The following is a 20000-nucleotide window of genomic DNA, read 5'->3' as shown; positions in this document are numbered from 1 at the left end:
TAGTCCCTGCTGGGGGTGAGGGGTCGGCCCGTGGTCCTGATCTCCCCCGAGCTGCGGTCCACCTCGAAAGAGTCCTCGCCGCCTGCATGAAGACAAACCGTTCGCTCGTGAATGAGGGATGATAGGCATGTGGCACGGCCAGTAATTGTCTATGCTCTATTGTCAAATTCCTATACAATTAATGCATTTGGCAAATTAAGTGATCTGATTAGTGATTATGATGGGGGTTAGTTGCAAAGTTGCAGATGAGTACCTCCTCATTTACAAAGTCGTTAGTCTGTGTAAGTCTTTGTAACTATTTGTAACTATTTTTAAGTATTTGTAAGTCTTTGTAAGTCTTTAGTCTGTGTAAGTCTTTGTAACAATGTTTAAGTCTTTTTAAGTCTTTGTAAGTCTTTGTAACTATTTGTAACTATTTTTAAGTATTTGTAAGTCTTTGTAAGTCTTTAGTCTGTGTAAGTCTTTGTAACAATGTTTAAAGGATAACTCCACTTTTTTTTTAAATTAGCTTATTTAACATCTTCCCTGGAGTTAGACAAGAAGATACATACCTTTTTTGTCTCTGTGCGTGCATTTTAGCTTTGGGAATAGACGCTCCGTTAGCATAGCTTAGCTTCATCACTGGAAGTGGGGGAGGACAGTAGCCTTACAGTGCCTTACAGTGTATTGCAAGGTCTGACATTGACCAAACTTGATATGCATGACCTTGGTGGGCTCTAGGTCAACTCCTGAAAAGGGGGTCAATGTCAGACTTTGCAATCAAAAGTTAGGGGGCTAATAACCCTTGCCATAATTTCAGTGCGCCCCTAACTTTTGATTGCAAGGTCTGACATTGACCCCCTTTTCAGGAGTTGATCTAGAGCCCACCAAGGTCATGCATATCAAGTTTGGTCAATGTCAGACCTTGCAATACACTGTAAGGCACTGTAAGGCTACTGTCCTCCCCCACTTCCAGTGATGAAGCTAAGCTATGCTAACGGAGCGTCTATTCCCAAAGCTAAAATGCACGCACAGAGACAAAAAAGGTATGCATCTTCTTGTCTAACTCCAGGGAAGATGTTAAATAAGCTAATTTAAAAAAAAAGTGGAGTTATCCTTTAAGTCTTTTTAAGTCTTTGTAAGTCGTTGTAACTATTTGTAAGTCTTTGTAAGTCTTTGTAACTATTTGTAAGTCTTTGTAAGTCTTTGTAACTATTTTTAAGTCTTTGTAAGTCTTTAGTCTGTGTAAGTCTTTGTAAGTCTTTGTAAGTCTTTTTAAGTCGTTGTAAGTCGTTGTAAGTCTTTGTAAGTCTTTGTAAGTCTTTAGTCTGTGTAAGTCTTTGTAAGTCTTTAGTCTGTGTAAGTCTGTGTAAGTCTTTGTAAGTCTTTTTAAGTCGTTGTAAGTCTTTGTAAGCCTTTGTAAGTCTTTAGTCTGTGTAAGTCTTTGTAAGTCTTTCTAATTGTGGAAGGAATCCCTTCTGGTTGTTCCAACAATAGCTTAAATCTAAATCCCCCACCCCCTCTACTCTTGAGTGTAGCGGAGTGTCCCCATCTCTACCTCAGTGTCCTCCCAGGTGGCCAGTGGAAACAGTCCTCTCAGCTCATTTAACATGTACTTAGTACTATGAGTTTCTCTATTAAACCTATATTGATCATGAAGATCCATCTACGACCATAATTGACGAGTCCGGTTCCACCTCAAATTGGCGTCACTCACTTCAGAACCTGCAGCTTTCTTCCATCCTGTTGTTGCAGAAAAAGTTGGGGATGGTCGATAAATAATTCAGAGCTAAGGTAACTTTACCCTTATACCCCAAATTATTCTGCAATAACATGATGAAATTGGATTGGTGGGCAAAGAGCTTGGCTGAGAGTGAATCTGTATACACACACGCTGTCATGACAAACTCATGTCGTGAGGACAGAACTGGTGTAGTATAACTCATGTTAAGTTAACTGGATTTTGCGATATTGGCAATCCATGTCAGAGGAGCGACATAACTGGAGTATGGTTTGATTGATTGATTGAAAACTGTATTAACAGATTGCAGAATGGGTACAATACAGTACAGCTCAATACTAACAACTGCTAAGAGGATGAAGACCCGAAAAAGTCTTTCATCTTGTTTACATAAGGGTCCTCCATTTTCAATTCATCAAGACATTTATGACATACAAGTAGGGATGTCCGATATTATCGGCCGATATCGGCATTAAAATGTGATATCGGGCAGGAGGACAGTATCAGTCACTATGGGTGTCTCCAGTCAGACGAGGGCCTTTTTTATCAGCGAGCCAAGGTCATTGTCTGCAGCAGCACTGGGCTCGTCACATACAGTAGCAGGGTAACCACAGTGTTTAGTGGGTCAAAGATTACCAAAAGTGCCGTTGCCATGGTATTGTGTCACTTAGTAACGAGAAAAGGGGGCGGGGCCCCCGTTGCTAGGGGAAAGACCTTATTATTATATTTTGGCCAATACATACTTTTGGTGTATGAGTCCTGATAGGATTTTAATTATCCTATGGCTATCCTTGGGCTTATGCAAGTAATTAGTCCAAAAGGGACAAATAAAGGAATCCAAAAGAATAAATAAATAGTACTCCAAATTTCTTTTTTTTACCTTTATTTACCCAGGCAGGGTAGGTTCGCTGAGCACGGATGCTCTTTTTCAGCTACGCCCTGCTTCACATTCACAAAGTTCCATTCACACCTGGGAGCTGCCCAGTACAACCACAGTCTGACACCGTTGGCCACTGAGCAACTCCACTGGAGCAGTTGGGGGTTAAGTGCCTTGCTCAAGGGCACTTCAGCGGTTGGTGTTAAGGGTATGGGAGAGAGTTGTTCATTCACTTCCCCAGCCCAGATTTTTCCTGCCGGTCCGGGGGATCGAACTGCAACCTTCACAACCCCGCTTCTCTAACCTTTAGGCCACCACTGCTCACCGCTGATTTGAATAGGCTAAGAGCAAAACAAGAACAGCTACCATTTGGTGACTCAGTAATAGCACCTAGATGTTTGGTCTGAAATTGCCATGACAAACCAAACCCCAGGAGGGAATTTCATTATTTTGGCATAAGCACAATCTAGAGTGCTTGCTATAGGGAGAAAAACAGATAGTAGGGTCTCACGACCATATCAATGTTTCAAACCACAATAATGTCATTAAAAACGCTTTTGTGGATAATGAATCTTAATTCCCGGGTTACAACTAACTCCCAGCATGTAGAGAAGACATAACCTTCTGGTCACTGAATGGAAATTTCACCGTAGCACTATACTGGAGGTTTTCAGATTTCCAGATTTTCCAAATTAGGGCCAGAGTTATTAGTTAGTAAATTGATACCGATACCTGGGTTTGGGTATCGGCCAATACCAATCCGATACCCATTGTCCAATTTTGTTTCCAAAAAAAAAAGACAAATAAAAAGAAATGTAATCCACATTTTTTATATTAAAATATATTTAGTTTTTAAGAATTGTAAAGGATCACAAGTGTGTTTTTGATTTGTTGTAAACAAAGACAGAAAATAAACTTCATTAATTCAATTAATAAACTGTATGCCTCACTGTCACTGTATGGAAGAGACTGGGATCATTCTTTTGTGCAAGGCAACATCAGGCTTGACTTAAAACATTACTTTCCTAACTTAGTGAAACTAAATGTAACAAATTAACACATAGATATAAATGTACTGAACGGTTATTTCTTATTTTCTTTATTATATAAAAAAAAAAAAAAAAAATCCGATATATATATATATTTTTTATCGATACCCGATCCAGCTATTTTACTGATATCGGCAGCCGATACCGATACCAATATCGGATCGGTGCATCCCTATTAGTAAGGCAGACTAACTTTGCCTAAACTCAGGCACTGTCCACACGAACGCGGGTGTTATGTAACCGAGCCTTAATGTGCGCGGTTGCACTGCTCGGCCACACGCAACCGGGGTTTTGGAACACTGCAACCGTGATCATTTAAAACCGGAGTCCAGGGTGAAGTTTTGCGCGCATCCCGGTTGCATTGGTTGCGTGTGGGCAGGCACGCGGGAACTATAAAACGGCAGGGGGTGCTGGGGGGGTCGCCAGATGAAAAAAAAAAAAAAAAAAAAAAAGGTTTTTTTTTTTTTTTTATCTGGCGTTGTTGCTAATCATACATATGCTAGCCTGTTTTTTAACAATAAGTTGTGATGCCATCACAAACACTGGCATTTAAAGGGTACAAATACAAAAAATGCCTGCACCAGAATGCAGGAAATTAAGTCTTTGTAACAAGGAAATTCCTGGTAGGGGACCCCCAGACCCCCTGCTTAAAAAGTGGCCTGACTGGGGCTATATTTCCTGGCCTGAATGATTTCCCCAGTCCGGCCCTGGTTAAAAGCCTCCAATGCTTATTAGTGTGTGTGCGTTTGAACGTTTGCATGTTTCAACCATACATTTCCATTTAAAATAATTTTTTTTACCTCCTATAATAGTGGGGGTCGCGGCTCTCTGACACCGTTTTTTTTGGGTCGCGGCCTGAAAAGTTTGGGAACCCCTGGTCTAGCCTGTACCCCCCAGACATGTTGCTGGCCCCGTCAAAACAGTATCCTATCAGCCTCTCCATGGGCAGGTCGAGGCGTAAAAGTATTTTATACACAAAAACAGCGTCTCGGCTGTTGTGTCTGGGCCGGGCATTGTAAAAACCCCAAAAGAAGTTCTGAGCTTCCAAGTTGTCATCGGCTAACTGTATATTACACGAGAATTGTTCTTTTCCAGTGATTGACATCAGTGGTTCCGTCAGCGCTCAAGCCAAAGATTGGGCTTTTGGATGCTTTGCCTCTAATTTGTCGCTGAATATCATGGGCAAGCAGCTGTAAGATTTCGTTTTGGATGTTGTTGGACATCCAGTTGTCTCTCTTTTGGAGCCAATTCTTCAACTCGGGATCAGACTCGGTGCGCACTCTTTCCATCATGAGCTGCCATAACACCAGGGGTGTAAAAAGTACCCAGAAATTATACTTAAGTGAAAGTATGGGTACCGTCTCAAAATCTGACTCAAGTAAAAGTCAAAGTATCTGGCTAAAAACACACTTGAGTAAAAGTCAAAAAGTCCTACTTTTAAATGTACTTAAGTACTAAAAAGTAAAAGTAAATTTTTTTTGAAAGGGATAGACCAGGGGTCTCAAATTCATTCCATCGTGGGCCAAGTTTTCATTTTAACTATACATTGAACCAGGTGAGTTAGTTGAAGAGGTGAGCCAATTAGTGAAATCATCAGCTGGTGTTTAGGCAAGGCTGGAATGAAACCAAGCGTACACTCTGCCCACAATGGAATGTGTTCTGCGATAGACAATGCTGAAGACAGACAGAAGACAAAATACTGGAGTACCCTGAATAATATCACAATATTAACCACAGCATAATGCGGATCTGACTGTCTATTCTTCTGATAGCAGGTGTTTAATCAAAGATCCCTGCTTTCTAGTGTTGCACAAGGACCAATCAGCATGGGTATGGGCGGGTTCATTTTCCATTCATGGGGATTTGATTGGCTGTTTACCTGCGGTCGCAGGATTAATAACGTTAACGTTAGTTCAGCCAGATAAACAATTAAAATATACTAATTAAATGGTTGGACCTGTGAGATTTGTACTTTGTACTTTGTAGGTCTGCATTTTAAATGTAAGGAGTAAAAAGTATGTATTTTTTCTCTGAAATGTAATGGAGTAAAAGTACAAAGTATACAAACCTAATAATACTCGAGTAAAGTACAAATCCCCCAAAACAGTACTTAAGTATTGTAACGAAGTACAATTACTCAAGTACTTTACACCCCTGCATAACACCCCATCCCTATTTGCATCACCCCTCAGTGGAAGCCCCTGGCGCCCGAGGGGGGGTATAGGGGAACAGACTCAGTTAACTCTTCAATACCTGATGCTGAGGCTGAACCTGTCGTCTCTGTCTCTCTCTGACGTTTATCAGATTTAGTGGGACTGTCACTGGGACCGGCGGGACGTTTCGAAAATAAATCTGATATTTTTCTTTTCTGCGAGTGAGACATTCTGTGCTAGCAAAGTCTGACTACTAGCTCAAATCGACTGACTGCGCAAGCACTGTATCACAGTAGCTCAGTGGTTCGTGGCGCGTGGGAAGGGCGGGAGACAGGAGGTGAATACAATTAGTTGTTTCACCTGTCATTCAATCAGTCTGTGACAGTCTGTCATCACTCGAAAATCTACTCGGTTTTACACGTATGATTGTGTACATACAGTCGTGTAATGAATGAATGAAAACTTTATTTAACAGATTGGAGAATGGCTACAATACAGTACGGCTCAATACACACAATATTAAAATGGTGACGTGCTTTGAGCAGGATAAACTTATAATATACAGTGTTACAGTTATACAGTTACAGTATATACAAATATATAAATACTACAAAAAATTTTTTTTTTTTTTTTTTTGCAATAATTGAGAGGGGGTGCTGCAGCACCCCCCGCACCCCCCCTTCCCGCGTCCCTGCGTGTGGGCATAGTAACCGGGATTATTTATTTACCATGTTTACAGCAGAGCTGTCCCAAGTAGCGTTATATGAAAATGATTGTAACAAACTTTTGTTCGAAACGTATCGCCTGTGTTGAAGAGTGTTGTGATCGACGATGTCTGTTGTCACATTCCTGACCTGCCGCTCCGAGTGAACCTGAAGCTGTGGCTGCCAACTAACTCATTCCTGACCTGCCGCTCCGAGTGAACCTGAAGCTGTGGCTGCCAACTAACTCATTCCTGACCTGCCGCTCCGAGTGAACCTGAAGCTGTGGCTGCCAACTAACTCATTCCTGACCTGCCGCTCCGAGTGAACCTGAAGCTGCGGCTACCGACTAACTCATTCCTGACCTGCCGCTCCGAGTGAACCTGAAGCTGTGGCTGCCAACTAACTCATTCCTGACCTGCCGCTCCGAGTGAACCTGAAGCTGTGGCTGCCAACTAACTCATTCCTGACCTGCCGCTCCGAGTGAACCTGAAGCTGTGGCTGCCAACTAACTCATTCCTGACCTGCCGCTCCGAGTGAACCTGAAGCTGTGGCTGCCAACTAACTCATTCCTGACCTGCCGCTCCGAGTGAACCTGAAGCTGCGGCTACCGACTAACTCATTCCTGACCTGCCGCTCCGAGTGAACCTGAAGCTGTGGCTGCCAACTAACTCATGTGTTGTCAAGTTATTGTTCTAAGGGACCCAGTCCAAACTATAACAGTCTGCATCCCCTTAACAATTGTTTGTATTGAGCCGTATTGTATTGTACCCATTCTGCAATCTGTTAAATAGCGTTTTCATCCATTAATTCTACTAGTGTTAACGTTACTACTGTATTACGTTAGCACGTAAGCTAACAAAAACGGCGATCTTTTTGTGAGACTAAACTCCGCTCTTGGTGGTAAATTGTGTTGCTGTTGGTTTTGTTTCATCAACAAATGAGGCAGAACACACAGTGAATGTATCATTTTTTGTTTATTGCACTTAAATTATTCGTTGCTAGCTGTAGCTAATTTGATTGTGATTTTGTCTTGAATGTCTATTTCCTTGCTAATGCTAATCTATCTTCCACAAGTCTTTTGTTTACCAGCAGACTAAATGGAACCTGTTAACGCTGACAGATGCCACCCGTTTCACAAGTTACAGTGACAACACTACAATGAAGTGTGATCTCTGCTGAAAGACTAACAGTCATATTGGGAGGACTGCATGAGTACTTACATATATAGACATATTGTTAGTTTTGGCGCCATTATCATGATAACAGCTGCCGCAACACCAAGGCAATGGGAGGGGGGCCTCTACCCTCCTGTCGAACTGAAAGATCCTTTGAAATGCATTTCCCAGAGCCCAGGTTTCAGAGGAACTTTCTTTTGAAAATGTATTGAATAATAATAACTTAACATGTGAGCACAGTGACACAGAATGAATGCTGTATACAGAGAGATAATGGTGATATTTAAGCAATAATACACAAGAAGCCGTGGTATGTCATGAATATTGCCATGGCTGTGATGCGCCCGCAGCCACGAAGGTCGAGTGGCGTAGGCATCACAGCTGTGGCAATATTCATGACATACCACAGGCTTCCGAGTGTATTATTGCTTTTATACAGCAGGTTGTGGCGGGAAAATATAGGATGAATACAGACAATTCTAGGCTCTTTTATATCGATGTCAGTGAACTTGGCGTAGAAAAATTGTTCCTAAAGATGTCTCGTTGCTATGGAATTTCAAATGGAGTAGGCTATCAACAAGTTTGGCAACGCAAACTAATGACGTATTAGTCTAATGCAACCAAAAGTCCAAAAAAGTCATCAGCACCATGGACAGTTCCGGGAGTTGGGCCAGTTCAATGCCCAGGCTGTCGACTTGGTTTGATTGCGGCTTTTCTCCAGCGCGTCCAGCTCGTCTTTCGTTGGATTGACATGTCTAATAATGCTGTTTTTCTGAATACCGGTAGATGTAGACCCATCCTCTTTATCTATCCACTTGTTTATGGTTAACGGATACCTTAAATCAAACATAAGGTTGTCTGCGAAGTAGGTCATGTTGACACAGTTTCCGTTTGATGAATGGCAGTTGAAACTTTCTACAACATTCTAAAGCCAGTGCAGTGGTATATTCATGAATATACTCACTGTTTAGAACGCTCTCGACCAATCACAATGCGTGGTCGTAACTACCTGTTGTATAATATGTATTATTACATTGATGTACCATATGTATATGTATATATCTACCCGCCTTGGTTCTCATCAAGGTGTGCGATTTAATCTGTGTCTGTAAGTGTTTGTTAGTCTTGGAATGGTTGTGTCTGTCAAGACTTATAGATATTGTTATATAAAATTGAGGGGATCTTTGTAACAAGAATATTCCTAGTGAATACAAGGAGTGAGCAGAGTAACTTATGTTTGTAGTAACCAAGTAACCAAGTTAAACAACTGTGCATCGCTGGAACATTAGTTATGTACTCACAGCGAAGCGCTATACGTGCTGCTTTGTTTTGTATCATTTGCAATTTTTTCAGTTTATTCGTCGTTACATTCGACCATACTGCAGGACAATAGTCAAGATTTGACAAAACCAGAGCTTGAATTACCTGTTTGATAGAATTTAGTGGTAACAAATGAGCACATATTTTAACAACAGAAATCCCTCTTCCCATTTTCACTACTATATTGTTTATATGGTGTGACCATGACAATTTACTGTCTACTCCTAGGAGTTTAGTCTCCTGGACTTGATTAATTACCGAAAAGTATGCTACTTGTCTTTGATATGTTTATAACTAGTTTGTTATTCTTTATCCATTCCATCACTGATTGCAACTCTGCCTTTAGGACCGTATTTAATTCATTGGCTGTAGAGGCTGATGTGTAAATCGTTGAATCATCCGCATACATTGAAATATAGGACTTATTTAGGACAAGAGGCATGTCATTTGTAAATATGGTGTAGAGCAGGGGTCTGCAATTAGGTTTTGCCGCGGGCCAATTTTCCCCCAAGCCATTGTATGGCAGGCCAGAACCAAAAACAATGGCTAATTTAATATAATGATAGTGAATTTTTTTTAACTCTGTCAAAATAAACGAGCTGCATAGGTGGCACAATAAACTGTAAACGACATATACATGTTTGCACTGAACATTATACCTTTGTCTTTTTTCCATTGTATTATAAAGCGCCTCTCTCTATCGGTCTATCCTACATTACGCGCAACCGGCTATCTGACGGCCACGGACCGGTTTAATGTTGAATGTTTAATGTTAAAACTATCGATTTATATGGAATTCGTTAAACTTATCCGTTGTATTACTTATTATTATACTTGTTAAATGAGACGGTCTGGTCTACGCATCTGACGCATCCAGATTGGGGAATCCCCCGCAATCGATTATTGACACTTCCGCTAAATATATTAATCTAGCTACTAACTGGGGAGACTGATCAATTACGGATAAAGGAATATAGTGGGACGATCGATTATGATAGTTAACCTTGTTAGATAAGCTGCACTGGAAATGGAGCTAATGGACTTCCAAACAACCTCCCTTGTCAACGATGCGTTGCGGAGTGCGGAGTCTGTGAGTGCCTTTTGGGTATATGCTCAGAAGAGTACAGCAACATCAAGAGACTCGCATTGTATGTGCTCACAATGTTTCCTTCCACCTATGTATGCGAGTCGTCCTTTTCATCAATGAATGCGATAAAGACAACCCAGAGGAACCGACTGACGCATAAAAACCTTGAGAACTGCCTGCGGATTAAAATGACGTCCATATCACCAGATATCCAGCGAATAGTGACCGACGGGAAATGCCACTTTTCACACTAAGTGAATACTAAGCCTGTTATTGCCAAATTGTTTAAAGATTAATTGCCTTGTTTTTGCAATGTTTTTAATTGCATTACTGTTTAATGCCAAATAGTATTTTTTATTTAGTTAACGAATGTCTCGTAATTCAAATACCTATAGCGCCGTCATTTCAGGAGCTTCTTCAAGCACTCTTTTTGTTTAAAGTTTAATTGCATTGTTTTTGCATTGTTTTTAATTGCATTACTGTTCACATGCATGTGTGGTGCCGTCAGTCATGAGTAAAGATAAAGCTTGAATGACTTACTGAACTGGTGTTTTTATTTCATGGATGCGTGTTTCCCATTTCAGCACCACGCGCTGTCCACCTCACTTTGAGCAAGCCTATATATATATATGGTACATTGCACCTCACTGCCTATACCTGTTATTCACTCTCAACATGAATAAAACATAAAGTATGCATATAATAAAAATAATATGATGAAAATAAAATAAATATCATATTCTCAAAATAAACTGACGGGCCAGAAATTATTGCTGGGGGGCCAATTTAGGCCCGCGGGCCGCCTATTGCCGACCCCTGGTGTAGAGCAAAGGCCCAAGGCAACTTCCTTGGAGTACTCCATACCTTACCGTTTTAACTTCTGAGTAACTCCCATTAAAAAAAACGATTTGTTTCCGGTTTGCTAAATAAGTTTGAATCCAAGATAAGGAGAAACCGTAACATTCAAGTTTTTTAAGTAAGAATTTGTGATCAATGATGTCGAATGCTGCAGTAAAATCAAGCAAGACAGCGCCAACCATTTTCTTTTTTTATCTATCTCTGTCAGCCAATCATCCGTCATTTGTGTTAAAGCAGTCGCTGTTGAATGTCCTTCACGATATGCATGTTGAAAATCAGTGGTTAATGTGTCCAAAGAAAAGTAGCATTTAATCTGTTCACTTACTATTCTTTCCATCAGTTTACTTAAATGTTCCATTATCTATTGTTTGCATATTATTCCTTAAATTACTGTATCTACTTTTCCAATAAAATAATTGTTAATATGATTAGCAATCTCAACTGCTTTGGTGAGGAATTTTCCTTCTGTTTCTAAAAAGGATGGGGTAGGTTTCTTATTCCTGCCCATTATTTCATTTAGAGTATTCCCTAATAATTTACTGTCATTTTTAATATAATTAAACCTATTTTCATAATACAATTTCTTCTTCTTTTTGTTACATTTTGTAACAACATTTCTTAATTTACAATATACCTCCCAGTCTGATTTCTAACCTGATGTATTTGCTATTAATTTAGCTTGATTACGTTCTATCATATACTATTTTAGTTCATCATCCAACCATGGTGTTCTGACGCTTCTGACGGTAAACTTTCTCAATGGTGCATGTTTGTCAACAAGTGGCATAACATTTTTATCAAATTCCCATAGAGATTTTTCGGGATCTTTTTCCCTCAATACCTTTGACCAACATAGATTTTAAATATCCTTCACAAAGCTGTCTTGATTAAACATTTTATACAATCTTTTGGAAATTATTTTAGGTCCCAGCTTTGGCATTTTAGTCTTCCTCACAATCGCAATTAAGTTATGGTCGCTACAACCAACAGTTACAGATACCGCCTTGGAACATAGCTCCGCATTGTTAGTAAAAATGTGATAAATGCAGGTGGAGACCTGGTTACCATCATTTTTCAAACAAATCCTAGTTGGTTTGTTAATTACCTGTGATAGACCACATGCATTTGCTACTGTTAGAAGTAGTTTTTTCAATGGGCACTTCAATGAAAACCAATCGATGTTAAGGTCACCCATAAAATAAATCTCATTACTCAAATCACACACTTGGTCCAACATGTCACATATTTGTTCTAGATACACATTATTTGCACTAGGTGGTCTATAACAGCAACCGATCAACATAGGCTTCAAATTAGGCAAGTGTACTTGCAGCCATAATGTTTCAATTTCATTATTCATTAAATCTTCCCTAATCTTCACTGGAATAAGATTCTAAATATAAAAAGCAACCCCTCCCCCAAATGCATTCCTGTCCTTCCTAAAAATGTTGTATCCATCAATTTGTAATGCCCCATCCTCAAATGTAGAATCAAGGTGTATTTCTGATATAGCTAAGATGTGGAAATTGTCTGATAGTAAAATCTTTGATATCTCAGCTAGCTTGTTTCTTATGCTACAGATATTTATATGTGCCATTTTTAAACCCTTTTTGGGTAGGTTAGTATTAATTAGCATTGTATACTATATGATATAATGTAGGTATGTGTGGCAAGGGCAACAACCATTCAACTGTCCCTCGGCTGCTTTGGGGTGCTACTTCGGGGCCGGATTATCAGTCTGTCATTCATACCTCAGAAAGGTGTGTGTGTGTGTGTGTGTGTGTGTGTGTGTGTGTGTGTGTGTGTGTGTGTGTGTGTGTGTGTGTGTGTGTGTGTGTGTGTGTGTGTGTGTGTGTGTGTGTGTGTGTGTGTGTGTGTGTGTGTGTGTGTGTGTGTGTGTGTGTGTGTGTGTGTGTGTGTGTGTGTGTGTGTGTGTGTGTGTGTGTGTGTGTGTGTGTGTGTGTGTGTGTGTGTGTGTGTGTGTGTGTGTGTGTGTGTGTGTGTGTGTGTGTGTGTGTGTGTGTGTGTGTGTGTGTGTGTGTGTGTGTGTGTGTGTGTGTGTGTGTGTGTGTGTGTGTGTGTGTGTGTGTGTGTGTGTGTGTGTGTGTGTGTGTGTGTGTGTGTGTGTGTGTGTGTGTGTGTGTGTGTGTGTGTGTGTGTGTGTGTGTGTGTGTGTGTGTGTGTGTGTGTGTGTGTGTGTGTGTGTGTGTGTGTGTGTGTGTGTGTGTGTGTGTGTGTGTGTGTGTGTGTGTGTGTGTGTGTGTGTGTGTGTGTGTGTGTGTGTGTGTGTGTGTGTGTGTGTGTGTGTGTGTGTGTGTGTGTGTGTGTGTGTGTGTGTGTGTGTGTGTGTGTGTGTGTGTGTGTGTGTGTGTGTGTGTGTGTGTGTGTGTGTGTGTGTGTGTGTGTGTGTGTGTGTGTGTGTGTGTGTGTGTGTGTGTGTGTGTGTGTGTGTGTGTGTGTGTGTGTGTGTGTGTGTGTGTGTGTGTGTGTGTGTGTGTGTGTGTGTGTGTGTGTGTGTGTGTGTGTGTGTGTGTGTGTGTGTGTGTGTGTGTGTGTGTGTGTGTGTGTGTGTGTGTGTGTGTGTGTGTGTGTGTGTGTGTGTGTGTGTGTGTGTGTGTGTGTGTGTGTGTGTGTGTGTGTGTGTGTGTGTGTGTGTGTGTGTGTGTGTGTGTGTGTGTGTGTGTGTGTGTGTGTGTGTGTGTGTGTGTGTGTGTGTGTGTGTGTGTGTGTGTGTGTGTGTGTGTGTGTGTGTGTGTGTGTGTGTGTGTGTGTGTGTGTGTGTGTGTGTGTGTGTGTGTGTGTGTGTGTGTGTGTGTGTGTGTGTGTGTGTGTGTGTGTGTGTGTGTGTGTGTGTGTGTGTGTGTGTGTGTGTGTGTGTGTGTGTGTGTGTGTGTGTGTGTGTGTGTGTGTGTGTGTGTGTGTGTGTGTGTGTGTGTGTGTGTGTGTGTGTGTGTGTGTGTGTGTGTTCGCCCTCAAGTGCAAAGTGGCATAGCTCATGGATCAAGTATACTTTCACCAGAAAGAGAAAACAATGGATTTCTTTAGACGCAAATAGGATTTTCATTAATTGTTTTGGTACTAGTGATAAATAGATGAGGACTGGCTGCAGACAAATGGAATCAAATGGAGTGGAAAACATTTTCATTTCATGCAATCTTAAAAATATCCCATAATGACTTACATATTATGTTCATGCTAGCCATCATGCAATTTCCTTTTCAAAAGAAGACTGACTTGATCTCCGTACATATGGGAAATACTTTGATGTACCAAACAGAACGCAACTCTAAGGAAACGTCACAGCAGATTCTAAACACTGCATGGAGCTTCAACGTGACTTATCTCACAGTCCACGTCGGCTATTGTGACACAAGTTGTCACGCCGCATCGGCGTACGTAGCGATATCTAGCTTGACGGTGTGTGTTGAGGTTCAGCAGGAAATCTACTCATATTACACTCCTTTACATGTGTGATCGGAAGAGACAGATCGTAGTGATGGAAGACGGAAAGGGCGCTACAGCCACAGATGTCCGGTTGGGAGCAACATGGAGGTCTTAGGCTTGAGGGGGGGGGGGGGGTGTACTTGTTTGTTTGTTTGTGTGTGCATGAGCGTGTTTATTTATTTATTTATTTGTGTATCGCTGGGCAGAGAGGAAGGTTGCGAAGGACCCTTCTGCCAGCTGGGGTAACATGTGTGTGTGTGTGTGTGTCTGTGTGTGTCTGTGTGTGTGTATAAGCCTGCATGTGTTAGCGGGTTTACAAGCCCCCCTCTCTGATCTCTCTTTGAAGACTAGAGGGATACAGGGTCATCTTAACCCTTGTCCCCCAGGGGCACCAGAAGACAGGAAGAGAGAGGAGCGGGAGAGAGGGATGAGAAGAGGAAAGGGGGAGGGAGGGAGGGAAAGAGAGCTCCACAGCTGTTGAAAACCAGGGGGATTGAATTGGCCACAGCTGCATCCAACCTGTCAATCATCCATATCTGCTCCTCATTACCTACTCTCTGCTCTCTGAATTTCTGACACTGTTGTTGTTAGTCAACTTAGCAGAGGACACTGCAAACGGTCACGCTATTTATTCGGACTGTGTAGTTGCTTGCATGTTCAAAAACATGGTAAGACACGGTTGTTGCTGCTGTAGTCACCCGTACAAAAGAAATATCATGGTAGTTTGACCATACCATTGTGTAAATCATCACTGCCACGGTAAAAGTTTTAATAACATTTTAATGTAAAGGAATCATAAAAAAACAAAGAAACAAACCACCACAGCTCTTTTACAAAAGTGTGAAATAAAAGTATTGCTTTCCCAGTCCAAAAGATTATTGATTATTGAATTGTTTTTAAATGTATGTTGTTGTTTACATGCTGCGTGCATGTATCCCCTCCCTACTTCCCATTTTACATTTACATTTACATTTAGTCATTTAGCTGACGCTTTTATCCAAAGCGACTTACAAGTTCTGTGCGACAAGACAGCAAGAAGGGTATAACTCTATCAGCTGAGTAACAATGTTCATCAAAGTGTTGCGTGTTACAGTGTAGGTTAGTTTATTAGGACAAGTGCATGACATTAAGGTTAGTCGGGGTTAGATTTTTTTTAATTTTTTTTATATCATTTCAGATAATGGTTGAAGAAGTGAGTCTTTAGTCGACGGCGAAAGATTGGACGGGATTCGGCTGTCCTAACTGGGATGGGTAGTTCATTCCACCATTGTGGGGCAAGGACTGAGAATAGGCGGCTTCTCTTTGATGACCCTCCGGGAGCTTGGATAGGAGTAGATCTGAGGCGGCCAGAAGATGCAGAGCGTAGGGGTCTTGAGGGTGTGTAGTTAGAGACCATTGACCGGAGGTAGGCGGGAGCGGTTCCCTTTGCCGCACGGTATGCTAGGTTGAGGGCCTTGAAGCGGATACGTGCAGCAATGGGGAGCCAGTGCAGGTCCCTAAGAAGTGGGGTGACATGGGCCGACTTCGGTAGGTTTGAGATCAGGCGGGCCGCTGCGTTTTGAATGAGTTGAAGAGGCTTGGTGGCAGTGGCCGGGAGGCCAGCTAGCAGTGCGTTGCAGTAGTCGAGGCGGGAGATGACTGTTGATTGGACGAGGAGTTGGGTGGCTTCTTTTGTCAGGAAGGGGCGTATCCTTCTGACGTTGCTCAGGAGGAATCTGCAGGTTCTGGTTGTCGCTGCGATGTGAGCAGAGAAGTTCAGCTGGTCGTCGAGGACAACACCAAGGTTCTTGGCGGTCGGCGACGCGGTCACAGCTGCATTCTCGACTGTGATGGAGAGGTCGGTCAGGGGGGAGGATTTGGCCGGCAGGTGGAGCAATTCTGTTTTGCTTAGGTTCAGTTTGAGGTGGTTGGTCGTCATCCAGGCGGAGATGTCGGACAGACAGGCCGAGATCCGCTCATGTGGAATGCACCTGATTGGATAAATGACATGCTGGTGCTCTAGTAGTGCAACATCTAGTGGCTAAATGTTATCTTTATCACCTTTAAATACTACCATGGTATAATCCAAGTTAAACCATGATACAGATGGTAATATCATGGAATTTCCATAATTTCTTGGGGGTCATACCATCATTGTAGTGACCACAGAATGATGGAAATACCATGATGGGTCTTGGGAAATATCATTGTACTTTTCTGTCAGGGTCAGCTAACCCAAACTCAGCTGTATGGGGCATCTGTCCAATATGTCGTCCCATGCTCCTCACATATAAGAATCGTGTGTTGTTTTTTGATATCTTTGATAATACCTCAATTTGAGATACCACGGCGAGACCTAAACGCAACATGGCTTGTAATCTCAGTGTACCTTATAGTGGAAGTGTACTGTAGATGCAGAATGGATGTGGGTGTTTAGTTTCAGTGTGGAAGAGATGTAGAATGGAAGGGGGTGTTTAGTTTCAGTGTGGAAGAGATGCAGAATGGATGTGGGTGTTTAGTTTCAGTGTGGAAGAGATGCAGAATGGATGTGGGTGTTTAGTTTCAGTGTGGAATAGATGGATGACTCTGTGATCGACTAACTGTCCAGGCCCTGCGGGCTACTGAGGCAGACATAAGTCACTGCCCTCTCTCTCCATGGCAACAGATTAATATTAGAGGAGACAGTTCACTTAATAGATTTTACTTAATAGGTTCACACAGGGAATAGATATGGCTGGTTCACTTTGGGGTGTGTGAGCATTAAAAGGGAAACACCACCCGTTTGAAGAATTCACATACGTTAATATCATGCTATCTCGTCCGGGGACGGTCTTTGTTAGCGTGCACAATTCTCTCTCTAAAGCTGAGGAAAAGTAAATTTTAATTTTTTTTGAACAAATGTTTTAAAATTTTTATTTTTGACATGACATGCAAACATTTACAGTAGAAATCCACTATAAATCACAGGGCTATTACCGACATAATACTAACAATAATGACAGCCCGGTTTTAAAAATTAAAATAGATGTAGATTAAAGATTAAAGATATACACAGATTAATTACAATACAATACAACACATAAATGCTCTTGCTCGTTCTTCCCCCCCCCCCCCCACCGGACCCCCCTTGAATACATCCATTATTCCGTTTGATACCAAGGATTAAAAGTTCATATAATGCTTTATCCTCTCCACCACTAACCAGATTGCTATGCTGGCTTCATTAACACCTAGAATTTGTGCGGTAGATATCTCTAGGTAAATCACATCAAGATAGGTAAGAATCCATACCCTCTGGCACATTTTATCCGGTTGAATCCAGCGTGATGCTATTAGCTTTTTGGCAGCCGTAAGACCGGACAAGATTATCCTTTTTACAAGAACAGAGTGTGATAACTGAGAGACATCATTCAGCAACAATACAGAAGTCATTACAGGTATTGTCAAAAACAAAAATCCTGATAATAGTGTGGTTATTTCTTCCCAAAATATCTTAACAGGCGGGCAGGAAAAGTCCATTCTACGTTTGACATTTCATTCAAATGTACTGTATAGTTGCGCAAGAGGCTACATTTTGGGCTTGGCAAAATATCTTGAAGAAATACTTACTGTATATATAGTGATTGTAAACAATGGGTATGCAACCAACATTGTCTAATGTCTGTAAAATAACTGAATGCCTTTAATTGATCATAATACTTTTATTGCATTTGTACAGTTTTGACATATAAGAAAATAACATCCCAAATCACAAATATTGTCCAGAAATAATAAGGTATTGCACATTTAGCATAAAATAAATATGCTGCAAATAATCACAACATGGCAAAGCCCAATAGGCAACAGATGGCCATATTGACCAGCTAAATGTAATAAGTAATATGAGTACTAAAAAAATTTACAGGGCTGTCCCCGACTAAGGATTTTGATGGTCGACTAGGATTGGCCAAAATTTGCCGTTAGTCGACTATTGGTCGACTAAAAAAAAGAAAAAATAATTATAATATTTCTTTTTAAAAGAAATTTTAGAATTTTTCTTTTTACATTTTTTTCATTCCATTTGGGCTGTGGGGGGTTCTTAATGTCTGAAGGAGTCGACTGAAGGCTTCTTGTCCTCTGCAAAAGCATGCAATTGGTCCACTGATGGATACATCTTGATATTTGTCTAGTCTAGTGTGTTCATTAGATGGGTGAAATCCTCTTTCAGTGCCTCTGTGCCTGTTTTCGTAGGCAGTTAGCCTCTGGTATGCGTGCCATTAGCGTTAGCCACGCTTCTAGGCCTCTTTTCTTTTGGAAAAAATTATACAAAAATAAAAAAATTAAATAAAAATAAAGTTTTTTTATTATATTCGACTAAGATGTTGGCCAGTCGACTACGGCTCCTTTCGACCGATTAGTCGACTAATCGATTAATAGGGGTCAGCCCTGTGTCCAACTTTACTCTTATAAGTGTTCACTAAAACATCCCCTGTTTTTTAACCATTAAAACCAAACGATGGACCTCAATGCATCACAACAACAGACACATTGTACAACAGGTACATTGGTAAGCTTCATTACTCAAAGATCATTCCCTGGATCCCTTGCACTTCTAAAGCAAATCACACAATGTAATTGTGTCCAACCTCACATGAAGAAAAATAAAGGGTCACAAAAACCCTTCTACTATGTGGAATCAAAACAGTGTCACAAATCACACTGTTCTCTCACATATTCGAAGTTCTCTCTCACAGTACCATGTGAGAGGTTATTTTCATTGTCTGGGCATATTGGGGGATAGACACATACACACAAGAAATGCATGTCAAAAATTAAAAATATTTTTCTTGATATATGAACTGGTATGACTGAATGTACATTTTTACAGTTAATTTATTATTTATAATTTATTCATCAAAATGTATATATATATATATATATATATATATATATATATATATATATATATATATATTATATATTGTAACGTGCATTATGCTGCAAAACAAAACACGTTATTATCGTATATGTTTTTCTCTCATATTCCTCATTTGATCCAAAATGTAATGAGGGTACAGCAAAAACAAGCAAACAAATTTTTTTTCCACTATTAACTCATTCAGCGCCAGTCACAAGAAAAGTCGGGTTAACTCGCCAACCGTTCAGCGCCAATCACGAGAAAAGTCGGGTTTTAATCGTTATTTCTTTTATTAGCTATATCCATACATTTTTCATCCATCCGGCCTGATGTTATCATTGGGAATGGGTCTGAGCTCGCAAAAGGGCAAATACCGCCGCCTACGCCTTCGAGCCATTAGAAATGGTGTAGTTTCTTTTCTGGGACGATCTGATCCGTGCGGGTGGGGTTTAAATACTCCGGCAGGACTAGCGTTTACAACGTTACATCTGCAATGCTGCCCCCCCCCCCCCCCCCCCCCCCTTCATATGCAATGCCGGGCAATGTGGGACGGACAGATAATTGGATAAAATCTTGCGTTGATCTGATATTTCTTTCTATCCCGATCGAAGCTGTCTGTGTGTGTGTGTGTGTGGCTGTTTACCGTTGAGTGCAGGAGGTGGCGGGGGGAGCGCCACGCTACGAGGGCAATTTCATGTATGCACGAGGAAGGATAATAATGATAATCTAGCGTTGAT

At 41.1% G+C, this 20000-nt stretch overlaps 1 protein-coding gene across 1 annotated transcript in view; it reads right to left on the bottom strand.

Moving 5' to 3' along the window:
- The window catches only part of LOC311246428 (neural-cadherin), a gene marked incomplete at its 3' end in the record, with an annotated part of 215198 nt that overhangs the window by 192875 nt on the left and 2323 nt on the right, over window positions 1-20000 (bottom strand). The window contains 1 exon segment of the mRNA XM_084336584.1: window positions 1-82. This exon segment is cut by the window's left edge and continues 144 nt beyond it. Coding sequence (XP_084192710.1) covers window positions 1-82 — 82 coding nt within the window.

This window comes from Notolepis coatsorum, assembly GCF_963971535.1.
Source record: "Notolepis coatsorum genome assembly, chromosome: 19".
NCBI lineage: Eukaryota > Metazoa > Chordata > Actinopteri > Aulopiformes > Paralepididae > Notolepis > Notolepis coatsorum.
This window is presented reverse-complemented; position numbering and strand designations above follow the sequence as displayed.